Source organism: Episyrphus balteatus, chromosome 3, assembly GCF_945859705.1.
Source record: "Episyrphus balteatus chromosome 3, idEpiBalt1.1, whole genome shotgun sequence".
NCBI classification, from domain to species: domain Eukaryota; kingdom Metazoa; phylum Arthropoda; class Insecta; order Diptera; family Syrphidae; genus Episyrphus; species Episyrphus balteatus.
Genome location: NC_079136.1, coordinates 12,866,451 through 12,880,073, shown reverse-complemented (window position 1 = coordinate 12,880,073; position 13,623 = coordinate 12,866,451). Strand labels below are relative to the sequence as shown.

Sequence of the window (13,623 nt, the reverse complement as noted above, 5' to 3'; positions counted from 1 at the left end):
AGGAGAGATCCTGAGAACCCCGTCAAAAAAGCAATATCATATAACGTTCCAACACGAAATAAAAAGAAAGGTAGGCCTAAAAACTCCTGGTACAAGCAAATGCAAAAACACCAGCATTCAGTTGGCCTCAGAAACGGAACAATACAAAACCGGGAGGCTTGCCGCCGATTTCTGAGGTCAACCCGGCGAACCCCACAGGCGGATCACTAGTGTGAAGCAGTAACGTGGGAAGGTTATGATCCCCTCGACATCGAGATCATAACAGCGCCGAGAAAAAGGAAGAAGAAGAAGAAGCGCCATTAAAGGGGCGAATTTTCTTTGGCATGTGTAACGCTAACGTGTGAAGGTTCAGGATAATATCTTTGTACAGATTCTGATCCATTTTGGGGTTTATCTTCACTATTGGACCAATACCGTGCCAAGAAAAGGCAGCCCACACCATCGCCTTTCCACCACATTGCTTAACTGCCTTAATGTTGTACTTTAGAACGATGAATCCAAGTTCTGTCGAATTGGATCGGGTGGTAAAACACATTTGTGGCGTCCACAAAACAAGGAACATGATCTAAAGTACACCATTAAGGCAGTTAAGCAATGTGGTGGAAAGGCGATGGTGTGGGCTGCCTTTTATTGGCAGCCCACTAAGTCGAGAGGTTTCCAAGAAGACTCAGTGCAGTTTGAAAGAATAAAGTATTTCCAACAAATTATTTAAAAAAAATATAGTTTTAGTAACGCTAAGTATCATAAATAAGCAAATTTATTGAAATGTGCTAGTTTGGTGTCCACACAAAAATGGATGTTTTTAGTATTTTTTTCATTTTTTTCTTTCAGATATTAAAATTATGAGATTGTTTTTTGGAAAAATATACTTATATGTGTCACTAATGTTATTAACAGACAAATGAACATATGGAAATAGAAACAAGTTAATAATTTAATTTTTTCTTCTATGAATGTGCTAATTCTTTGTCCAACACTGTACATAGTTGGCTAGTTTAATGTCGTAAGCTGAGGCGATCATTCCTGGTTTTAAAATAGCTTTGGGTTACGTAGTCAGTGGCGTAGATAGCATGGGTGGCACTCAGCTCCGTGAAGCCAGAACTGCGACCTCAAAACGTTTGAACCAAATTTGTCTAATTCGTTTGTCCACCGTTTGTCCATGTTTGTCCACCCAAAATTTTCGTTTGTCCACCCTTCAAAAAAAATTTTAGAGCAAATTCTTTTTTTTTTATAGGAAGTCTGAAAAATGAAAAATCGTCTAACGGCCAATTTCTTCACATAAGTCCTAAGTCAGCTTAGTACCCGGTCTGGCTAGACCAGGTCCTAGCACAAGTACTCGGTCCTAAGGAAAAGTTAGGACCTGAGCATTTCTTCACATTTATAGGACCTGATCTAAGTTCACAAGGCGGTCCTAAGAATTAAAACGTATAAAACTGGTCTAACTGTCATTCTGACAATATTTTGATGTTTGAAATAATTTATTTTGATATTTTAGGGAATTTAACAAAATAAATTTAGAAAAAAAGTAGAAAAAAATAAATAATAATTTTTGTATCAAGAACTTTCAGTCAAGAATGCAATCATGAGTGGGGAAATGTATGATCTGGTAAACATAGACAATGCAGAGATACAGGTCCCCAAAAAAGAGAAAAGTGTCATTCAAGTACTCGAGGTATAAACGGATCTCCGACCTTTATGCAGCAGAGCCGTAGAGCAGAGAGTTAGTGACAGTTTCAGAAAGACGTACATGTACCTACATAAAAAATATATTTTAATAAAACTATAATTTAACGGCCAATTTCTTCACATAAGTCCTAAGTCAGCTTAGTACCCGGTCTAGCTAGACCAGGTACTAGCACTAGTACTCGGTCCTAAGGAAAAGTTAGGACCCGAGCATTTCTTCACATATATAGGACCTGATCTAAATTCACAACGCAGTCCTAAGAATTAATACGTATAAAACTGGTCTAACTGTCATTCTGATAATATTTTGATGTTTGAAATATTTTATTTTGATATTTCAGCAGATTAAACCAAATGAAAAATATACAAAAAACAGTAAATTAATGAAATTATCATTAAAATAATTTTTTAAAAATATTGTGAAGATTGAGAAGAAGCCAACAAGAACAGAAGATAAATTCTATTAAGAACTGTCACAATCAAGAATGAAGATAATGTCTGGATCGTATACAAAAGTGTCGGCAAGACTGGTAACTAGTTCACCAAAGAATATAGGTTTTCTATTGCCTGGGAAAGTCGCCGACCGAAAAAACATCATTTTAAAATAAGTAATAAAAAAGACGATTACTATGCGGATGTTTGTTCATAATGTTCATATCTAAATAAAAAAAAACGTTTTAGAAAAACTGCAGCTTTATTGTTTTGGCACAGTTTTTTTTTTTTTAACAGTCATAGGACGAACAGAATGAAGACAAGTTTGAGCATAATCTTCAATACTATTTGTAAATATAATACTTTTGCAAATACATTTTGCGTTGGAAATTGGAAGATGGTTTTCACACAGCCATCACGAATTCAAAAACCTGTCCTCTGCCCGTAAAATGGTACCGAAAGGTGATATTTTGAGTGAATATTGTATATAGGTGACTCCATTTATATTTATACTTAACCATGGTTTTCCTATCAGAAATGCAGTGCCAACGATTTTTTTTTCATAATAATTTATTCAAAAATTTCTTTGCTATTGCAATTTTTCACGGAAGATAAACGTATTTGTCGTTATTATTCATGAATTATATCTAATGCAAAAAATCGGTTATTATGCTTTTGGTAAATAAAAACAAAATCATCCAAATCATTAAAATTAATAGAAACGCACTTGTCAAGTGCAACAACACCCAAGAAATTAAAAAATCTGCCAGATATCTCTTAAAAATAATTAAATCCATTGCTTTGATTGAAGTACTAACCGCTAGACTACCGATTTTGAGGTCCTAATAAATACCGAGTCCTAACTAATTCTCGGTACCAATTTGACAGTACTAAGGCTTAGGACTTTTGTGAAGAAATCACTTGGTACCGATCTGAGTACTAACGATTGGTATAATAACCAGGTACTAATCGATTTTGAGAAGCTAGCTAGGACCAGGTCCTAACTAGTACTCGGTCCTAAATTGACAGTTTTAGGACCTAGTACTTGGGTGAAGAAATGAGTTGGTACTGATTTGAGTACTAACTTTAGGACTAGGACCGGTCCTAGCGTTAGGACTCTGTGAAGAAATCGGCCGTAAGAAAAACACGTCCTGTGTCTTTTTTACTACATTGCGGGAAAAATTATCATGGTTTATAGGCAAGTTCGACGTAGTCGTAGGCTTCTGCCTTCTATGTTTGAGTGTAATTTACTCGTAAGTGGCTTCCAGCGCAGTCGAGCGTCGAGAAATTCAAATGCAGAACGTCTACATTAAGACCATCTTTCTTGACTTGGTTGTCACTTTTAGAAGACAAATCAAAATATTTTTTTGGTACTTGTTTATGAAAAAGTGTTCTTTTGTCTATTCTTCCCGTTTCGGCATTGCATTTTTCACTTCAGGTATTTATGGTAAATTAAAAAAAAAATAATTCAATAAAATTTAAATCAACAAAAACGCACTTGTTGAGCGACAGAACACACAAGAAACTAAAAATTCTCTCAGATATCTCTAAACAAGAATGAAATCGATGCCATTTATTCAAGTACTAACCGCTAGACTACCGATTTTGAGGTCCTAACTTATACCGAGTCCTAACTAATACTCGGTACCAATTTGACAGCACTAAGGCTTAGTACTTTTGTGTCCTAACTAGTACTCGGTCCTAAACTGACAGTTCTAAGGCTTAGTACCTGAGTCAAGAAATGAGTTGATACCGATTTGAGTACTAACTTTAGGACTAGGACCAGTATTAGCGCTAGGACTCTGTGAAGAAATCGGCCGTAAAACGCTCAAATTTTGAGATAGACGTATAAAACCAACTGCAATCGTTTGTCCTCGAGTTCTATATACATACGTACCAAATATTATCGTTTTTCCACCCCCCGTTTAGATGCAATTAAAAAAACAAATTTCGCACTGAAAAATTGAAATTTCCCTAAAATCCCCAAAAATCAATTTTTATCAAAAATCATCGTTTGTCCACCCTCTGTTTAGGAGATATTCCAAAAAGAATTTTTTTATAGCAACTCTAAAAAAAGTACGCATACACCACAGTGTACCTCTACTGAAAATTAAAAAGTCCACAAAAATTACTTTTTTTTCAAAAATTCAAACAGCAATCGTTTGTCTACCTCGAGAAATAGATATAAACAAAAAATCATCGTTTGTCCACCCTACGTTTAGGAGATATTCAAAAAAACAAAATTTGTACTGAAAAATTCAAAGTCCCCTAAAATCTCCAAAAATTACTTTTTTCACAAATTCAAATTTCTGTAATTTTTCCGCCTTGATTTCTATACGTATACCAAAAATCGTCGTTTGTCCAGTATACGTTTAAAAGATATTCAAAAAACAAAATTTGTACTGAAAAATTCAAAGTCCCCTAAAATCCCCAAAAATTACTCTTTTTCAAAAATTCAAATTTCTGTGGTTTGTCCACCTCGAGTTCTATACGTATACCAAAAATCATCGTTTGTCCACCCTACGTTTAAAAGATATTCAAAAAACAACATTTGTACTGAAAAATTCAAAGTCCTCTAAAATCCCCAAAAATTACTCTTTTTCAAAATATATATACGTATAGAAATTTTGAAAAAGAGTAATTTTTGTTTTTTTAATTATTTTTAATTACTATTAATAAAGATCTTTCTTTCCGGACAAAAAAAAATTGCCAGTAAAGAACTTAATGACAATTTCTACCCACTCTACAAGCCAGTCTTCCTAGGCAACAATTATTTAGTAGTGGGGCTTAATTAACCAACTTGATGCAGTATTACTTTTTATTAAGTCTAATGCACCTATTTTTAATTTCTCTCATTAAATACCAATAAAAAAAGATGTACCTAATTTATAACTGTATCATTATTTTAATTCATTTATATTATTTTTGTATATAATATCTTTTTTGTATATAATATCTTAAACATGCCTCTTATGCCCCATAGGGGACATTTCCAAATGCCCCATACGGAAATTCCCCGCGTGGGGCAGTTGAAATGTGACCCGCAGTATAAAATATAGACTGCTAAGGATGGTGGGGCTAGTATTCTTGTTTGGGGATGTTTTTCTTGGCATGGTGTGGGGCCATTTCATCGGATAGAGGGTATTATGGACCACCTTAAGTACAAGGTGTCCTAAGGGACACTATTCTACCTTTTACTGAGAAGGAAATGCCTTTAAAGTGGACATTTCTACAGGATAACGATCCAAAACATAAGACTAAGTCTGTGAAACAATTGCTATCCGTCCAAAAAATCGGTGTTATGGAATTGCCAAGCCAGTCCCCAGATCTGAATCCTGTTGAGGACTTGTAGAGTGATGTGGGAAAAGCGATTAATAGGTCTGATACCTCAAATTTGGACAAACTTTGGCAGGAATTTCGACGAGCTTGGTACTCAGTACCTTTTGAACGATTTCGGAGTCTTTTTACGTCTATTAACCGCTAGTTTTATTCTGTGATAAATAATAAAGGTTACCCAACCAAATACTAGTTATTTTCTTTTAACTGTGTTAAAATTTTTGTTTATTTGTTTTTGTTTTTAGGAAGTGTGCTATTTATTTTGTCCTAAAAAACTTGAGCTGTATTAATGATTTTGTTGTTATTTTTTGTTAAAGAATTCAATGTACTTAATTTCTTTTTTAATGAATCAAATATATCTGTGTTCTTACTTCCTCATTAATAAAACAGCTCTTTTAAGTTAAAAAAGTGCGAAAAACTTTCATTTTAGAAATTTTAGGGTACATGTGCTATTTATTTTGTCGCCACTGTATAAGAGCCAACTTAAAAAACAAAAACAAAATTGTTTGTAACGTTATTCACGGTATTTGCCATAAAAGGTTTTTTTTTGTTATTTATGAATTTCTCGTAAACGATATAGCCGATTTCAACAGCAATTTTTATACAGCAACGTTAAAGTAATTTTTATATAAAAATTTATCAAAATTTTCAAAAAACATACATATTTTTAGATTTTTATAAAATATTACAACATTTTTTCTGAAAAATCAATTTTTTGAAAACGGTAGATGAATTTTATCGAAATTTCGTTTTTATTACTAAAAATTACTATTTTAAAAAACGGCTCTGAAGATTTTTAATTTTTTTTTTTTTCTAAAAATTCCTTTTAATATAAGAAATCAAACGTAAAAACTAAGTTTTTGTAAAAGATTTTATATGCATATTATTTTACATTATCAGAAATATGCTTTAATAAAACCAAATTACATATGTATAATTTTCCCTAATTTTTGTTCTATAGTTCTATATCAAATTATGTATAACTTTCCCTAATTTTTGTTCTATAGTAGAACATGTAAAATAGGCATTTAAAAAAACAAAAATTGTTACACTTATGAAACTTGGCAAAAAGTTTGCTTTTGGGATAAGAACCAAGTTACAAAAAAAGTCTATAAAAAAAAGTTGGGTAGAATTGTGTTTTTTTAAAGACAAGAGGGAGGGGGGAAGGTAAAAAATATACAGAAAAAAATTGTTTGGAGATATCATCATAATGACACATGTTTTCAAGGTATTTTTTGATGCTGAATCTAATGACATAAAAATAAAGTCAATACGATTGCTATAAGAAAAGTTATTGCAATTAAAAACAAGGGTGCTTGTTTGTTAACTTCAACAGGTAAAATATAACGAAACCCATGTGAAAAACATGCTACACTGATAAAATTCGGGATGAAGGTTTTAGATAAAGAAGGCACAAAGGATTCCTAAAGTTCTTAAAATTATTTTTGGTGAAAGGGTGTTTTTTTGATGGGTTAAGTTGTGTTGGAGGAAGGTATCATAACAGCTGACTTAAATTTTATTAATTTTTTAAACTTGGTGAAAAAGTTTTAGTTGAAATAAGAATTAAGAATCTATAAAGTGTTCAAAATTATCTTGAGTGAAAGGGTGTTTATACCATGGTATAAATGGTACCCTTACGAAATTCATTAAATATCTTCTCTTTCTCATGGAAATTACAAATAAAGTAAACTCTTACTTTTTTTCATGTGAAAGGGTGTTTTTTTGGGTGTAGGGATAACATGGGTATATTTGAAATAGTGTGTAATACTAGAGTAATATTAGTGGTACCCTATTGCAATTTAGCAATTATGTTACTTTTAAGATAAGAAACAAGAATCTAAAGCGTCTATAAAAATATCATGGTTTTAAAGAGACAGTAAAATCTGTAATTGGTCCCAAAAAGCCAATAATTCAACTTATTTTTGGTTTTGATGACAAATTTAACGTTTATACTTCAGTTCTTAGACGTTTTACTCGAATCATTGGCTTTTTGGGACCAATAACAGGTGTTACTGTCTCTTCGAAAAAACACACCTACATTTTTTTTATGAAAACTATTTATTATTGCTTTCTATCCCAAAATCAATGTTTTTATCAAATTTCATTAGGGTGGCCCATCATTTTTGTTTACACTAAAAAAAAACACCCTTTCAAGCACGATATTTTTATAGACACTTTAGACTCTTGTTTCTAATCTCAAAAGTAACATAATTGCTCAATTTCAATAGGGTACCACCATAAACAAAAAATACCAAGACTGGAAAATTTCGTACGTCTTTCCCCCCAAAACCCTTTTGTGTACAGTGCTGTCTGTGAATATATGTGAAAGCCACCACGTTGGTAAATGACGTTAACACGCACACATTTATAGATTCACGACAGTCACCACACATCCAACACGAACACAACGATAGGTTCACGACATTCACCACACCTCCCAGCTTGTAGGCAAACGTCAGTTGACCGCCGAGTTTCCAGTCTTGGTATTTTTTGTTTATGGGTACCACTAATACTACTCTTGTGTTACTCATTTTTTTTTTTCAAATATACCCATATTTTCTCTACACCTAAAAAAAACCCTTTCACACGAAAAAAATGTGTTTGTTTTTTTCGTAATGCCTATGGGAAAGAGAACATTTTTAATACATTTCGTAAGGGAACAATTTATACCACTGATTTTATGGGATTTATTTATGGTCGCGGATTTGCCATATTTCCAAAAAAAAAAAAAAAAATGTTTTTAACCTAAAATATTTGTATTTGTTACCTTTACACTCAAGATAATTTTGTGGACTTTACATATTCTTAATTCTTATACCAACCAAAACTTTTACACCAAGTTTTAAAAATTAATAAAATTTAAGTCAGCTGTTATGCTACCTTTCTCACACAAAACTTAACCCAACAAAAAAACACCCTTTCACCAAGTAATTTTAAGAACAATATTTCAGGTATCGGTATTAAAATTTACAGCCTTGCTATCAATAATCCTTAACTTCGTCATATTATCTATAACGTTTGTTCCAACACTTCAGTGTTGAGTTTATTTTGCTATTATCGAACCCATCTTCGCTCCTTTTTGTCTGAATATCCCCATGTTCTTCCAAGCATGGTTTTGTTTTAAATGCATGTTTTAGTTCACGAGCTTTAAAAACTAATAATTCCGTAGAATTTGTTTTCTTGTTGATTTTAATTTTATTTAATATTTCTTGTATTGCTATCTCGTAGTAAGTATGAGTGAAGTGAAACAAAGTGTTTATTATTTAAAAAAAAATACGTAGACTTTTTGTAAGTCTTGGATCCTGAACATATACCTACAAAAATATTTTATTTCCCTTGTACTCTTCTAGATCATTGTGGAGCCCTCCCATACATGTCGGAAATCGTTGGATACATGGGTCCCATCTACATGACACATCCAACAAAAGCTATTGCTCCAATTCTTCTCGAAGATATGCGAAAAGTTGCAGTCGAACGTAAAGGTGAATCGAATTTCTTCACAACTCAAATGATTAAAGACTGCATGAAGAAAGTAACTGCAGTAACTCTCCATCAAAGTGTCATGGTTGATTATGAATTGGAAATTAAAGCCTACTATGCTGGTCATGTATTGGGTGCAGCTATGTTTTGGATACGAGTTGGTTCACAATCGGTTGTCTACACTGGAGATTACAACATGACACCCGATCGACACTTGGGAGCTGCATGGATTGACAAATGTCGTCCGGACTTGTTGATAACTGAAAGCACATATGCAACAACAATTCGTGATTCGAAACGATGCAGAGAGCGAGATTTTCTAAAGAAAGTTCATGAATGTGTAGCCCGGGGAGGAAAAGTTTTAATTCCAGTATTTGCTTTGGGAAGAGCCCAAGAATTATGCATTCTCTTGGAGACATATTGGGAACGAATGAATCTGAAATATCCAATTTATTTTGCCTTGGGCTTAACCGAGAAAGCAAATACATACTATAAAATGTTTATCACTTGGACAAATCAGAAGATTCGAAAGACATTCGTGCATCGCAATATGTTTGAGTTTAAACATATTAAAGCTTTTGATAAGGGCTATATTGACAATCCAGGAGCAATGGTTGTTTTTGCAACTCCTGGTATGTTGCATGCTGGACTTTCTCTGCAGATATTCAAGAAATGGGCACCAAATGAGAATAATATGGTCATAATGCCAGGCTACTGTGTACAAGGAACTGTTGGACATAAGGTTCTAGCTGGAGCAAAGAAAATTGAATTTGAGAACCGACAAATTGTAGAAGTTAAAATGTCTGTGGAGTACATGAGTTTTAGTGCCCATGCAGATGCAAAAGGTGAGTCTTCCTTAAAAAGTCTTAAAGTAGAAAAAAAATCTAACAAATATTTAAATTTATTTAAGGTATTATGCAGCTCATTCAAAATTGTGAGCCTAAAAATGTGATGCTGGTACATGGCGAAGCAGAACGTATGCAGTTTCTTATGACCAAAATCAAAGAAGAATTTAAAATCGATTGTTTTATGCCGGCAAATGGTGAAACTTGTATAATAAATACACCAGTTAAAATTCCAGTTGATGCTTCTTTGTCTCTACTCAAAACTGAAGCCAAAATGTATAATGCCCAACCACCAGATCCAAAGAGACGTCGTCTTGTCCATGGAGTTCTTGTCATGAAAGACAATAAAATTTTACTCATGAATCTGAACGAAGGACTCAAAGAACAATCGATAAGCAGACATATTATGAAATTCACCTCAAAGGTTAAAATCGAAGATGCTGGACCAAAAATAAGAACTGGAGAAAAATTATTTACATTGCTTCAGGAGAAACTTACAGATTGGGCAGTTACATTTAATGAAAATTGCACTATAACTGCAGAAACTGTAGAAGTTCAAATTGATGAGAATGAAACTGATGCAACACAAAAAATAATCTCTGTTTCTTGGACTAATCAAGATGAAGATCTTGGTTCATTTATTCTACAAACATTGCAGAATATGGATTACAATGTGGTGAAATAGTTTTATTGCTCAGTAAACCAACTATACTGTAACATTCTATGAATTTTGATTATTTTATTTTTTTTTTTTTTCGTTTCAAATGATTTTGTCTCGGTATTAATTGAACACGCTTAATTTAATTTTTTTTCACTCTCAATTATTTTGGCTGTATTTAATGCATATTATACAAATATAAATAAAAAAACGAATTTTCTAAACTGAGTATAACTTTTTGTTGAGTATATTTTTTTGAATCAATAGTAAATTTTTAATACAGGGACTAGGAAAATGCTTAAAATGTAGCAAAAAAATCGATTGTTGAGATTTTATAGCGGGAATAAATCGAGTTCAGCACACCCAAAAAATCAAGAAAAATATTGTTTTGTTCCTATGAAAATGATTAAAAAGAACATAGCAGAAAATCGATTATTGAGATTTTGAAACAGATATATCTCGAATATTTTTGACTTCGGATTTAAGTTCAGCACCCCAAAAACCTTTGGAAAAGTTCATCAAACTTAGTAAAACTAAGTTGCCCAGTGTAATCGACGGACTATTCATCTGAGTTCGTGTTTTCATGGTATCTCTTCCAAGAAATAATTTTGAGTTTCATTATTTTGAAGTAAACGAGGCATTAAAAAAAATATAAATGTTTCCAATAAAAAGAAATAATGGAAACGGATCTACCCTCTTATAATTAGCATAATATTTCTATGTATGTAAATGAGCTTCATTTTCTATATAAGCCGAATCTTAAAATGCTTAATTGCTGTAGTATGTCCTACCCTTACGAAAAGTCAAATTAAAATTGCATTTGTATTTCGATAGGAATAAATATTTTTGTTTTAAAGTTGATATCTTAGTTACGCTTTATGCTTGCGTTTTATAAACAATCAAAAGAAGTTCCTAAATTTTACAATTTCATTTTTTATAAAATTTATAATTTCGCCTTTTTTGCGAGAAAAGAAGTTGCATTAAATTTTGTTTGCCAAATGAATTTTTAAGATTGGCCACTTTGAGAAGAGGGTTTCAGCGCTCAGGTTTTATCGAAATACGAAAATATAATTCGTTTAAGTAGGCGTTAAAAGACAGAGCGTCTATAACGACCAACTAAATCAACTAAACGGATTAACATGGAACCAAATCAAAATATAATGAATTTCTATTTTCCAAAATTATTAATTTCATTGCTCTGAGACGACCAGTGTATTTTAGAGTACTTTTGAGTCAATCCAGAGTAAATGCATACGCCGCATTTTTTGGAACTAAATTGAAAAATTGCACCAATATTATCCAAGTATTATATCAGTATTTTTGCTTTAGGTGTACAGATTACGATTACTTACATTAATTTTAATATTTTCTTGTAATAATAAATTATATTTACCATCTTGCCGTTTTCTGTTTTTAGAAAATTCTGGAGCACTGCCCTACATGTCCGAAGTTATCGGTTATAATGGTCCAATTTATATGACCCCACCTACAAAAGCTATCGTTCCAATTTTATTAGAGGGATTGCGAAAAGTCAGTCTTACACAACAAGGAAAACGTGATTATTTAACAACACAACTAATAAAGAATTGCATGAAAAAAGTAACAGCAGTAGATTTACATCAGAGTATTATGGTTGACAATGAGTTGGAGATAAAAGCCTACTATGCTGGCCATGTATTAGGTGCAGCTATGTTTTGGATAAAAGTTGGCTCACAAACTGTTGTCTATACTGGTGATTTCAATATGAATCCTGATCGACACCTTGGAGCTGCTTGGATAGACAAATGTCAACCAGATTTATTAATAACCGAAAGTATTTATGCAACCGCAAGTCCCAATCCAAAACGATGTCGTAATCGTGATTTTGTTAAAACAGTACACGATTGCATGTCCAGAGGGGGTAAAGTGCTCATTCCTGTTTTCTTATTGGGTCGATCTCAGGAATTATGCATTCTCTTGGACGCTTATTGGAAGAAACATAATTTGTCATACCCAATTTATTTTGCTGTAGATAGTATGACAGAGAAATCCAATTCCTATTATAATGTATTTTCCAAATGGACCAATCAAAAAATGGACAAACCTAAGACTGATGGTGATATTTTTGATTTCGAACACATCAAAAGATTTGAAAGAAGCTACATTGATGATCCTGGACCAATGGTGGTGCTAGCAACTGATGGTATGCTGGTTTTTGGACTGTCATTGTTAATATTTAAGAAATGGGCAGATGATGAGAATAATTTGGTCATATTGCCTGACAGTTGCATGAAAGGTACATTGGGCTACAGACTTTTAGCGGGAGCAAAAGAGGTGAAAATTTCATATAATGAAGTGGTCAAAGTCCAATTGAAAGTGGTGCAAATGAATTTTGATGCTGTTGCCGATGCAAAAGGTTGGTTATTTTTTTTTAATTTGCGGGGTTTTCTTGTTGGCTTTCTTCATTTTTTGATTTGTGATTTTTGTTTGTTTGATTTTTTAGCTTTCAGTGTTAGCAAATACATTTTTTAACATTGCTATGTATGTATATTCATGTGCGTGTGTATGTAAATTCATCAAATTTAAATTATTCTTTCACACCTTGACAAATCTACACCTACACAATTTATAAAGCTACAGTTGCATAAGTTCTAATTTTTAGCTATTCATAAGTTATTCTTAAAATTCTTATTTAAGGTCTTTCAAGTACCAAATGAAGAACAAAACCTAACCCTTGAATACTGTATCTTGAACAAAATATATACTTATACTTATTACGAAGCTTTCATCTTCTTAGTTATAAATATTTTCATCAAACAAAAATGTGAGCTTTGTCGACTAGTTTTTTGGCTTTGTGCTTCTGTCGGTCACTTGGCCAAAGTTTTGAATATGATTCATGTTTATAATGTTTATAAGAGTGATTTTTTTTTTATTATTCTTTGAATGATTTTGTCTCAGAACACCAAGTAAGTATTTGTTGCAATCATAAAATTTTAATTATAATTTTTTAAACTACGAAATTAGAAAAGTACAAAATTATGTTTGGGAAATGTTTACAAATTTGTTTAACCACTAACTTGTGTGTTCCTAAAATTGTCCAAAAGTGTTTATTACAACATTATTTGCTCCTTTTTTGGAGGTTGAATTAAAGAAGTTCGAAAATGCATTTCGCCTGATAACAATGGAAATTTTTTTGAAGCATTAAATCTT

General features: G+C 32.4%; 1 protein-coding gene across 8 annotated transcripts in view; it reads left to right on the top strand.

The window, feature by feature from the left end:
• LOC129913519 (integrator complex subunit 11) overlaps positions 1–13,623 on the top strand; it is a 33,821-nt gene that overhangs the window by 3,445 nt on the left and 16,753 nt on the right. For 7 of the 8 annotated variants that reach the window (XM_055992252.1, XM_055992253.1, XM_055992254.1 and 4 more), the window contains exon 2: positions 11,852–12,829. In XM_055992252.1, coding sequence (XP_055848227.1) covers positions 11,852–12,829 — 978 coding nt within the window. Of the gene's footprint in view, positions 1–8,801; positions 9,777–9,841; positions 10,521–11,851; positions 12,830–13,623 lie in introns of those variants that run through there. The other variant, XM_055992249.1, reaches the window with a different exon arrangement.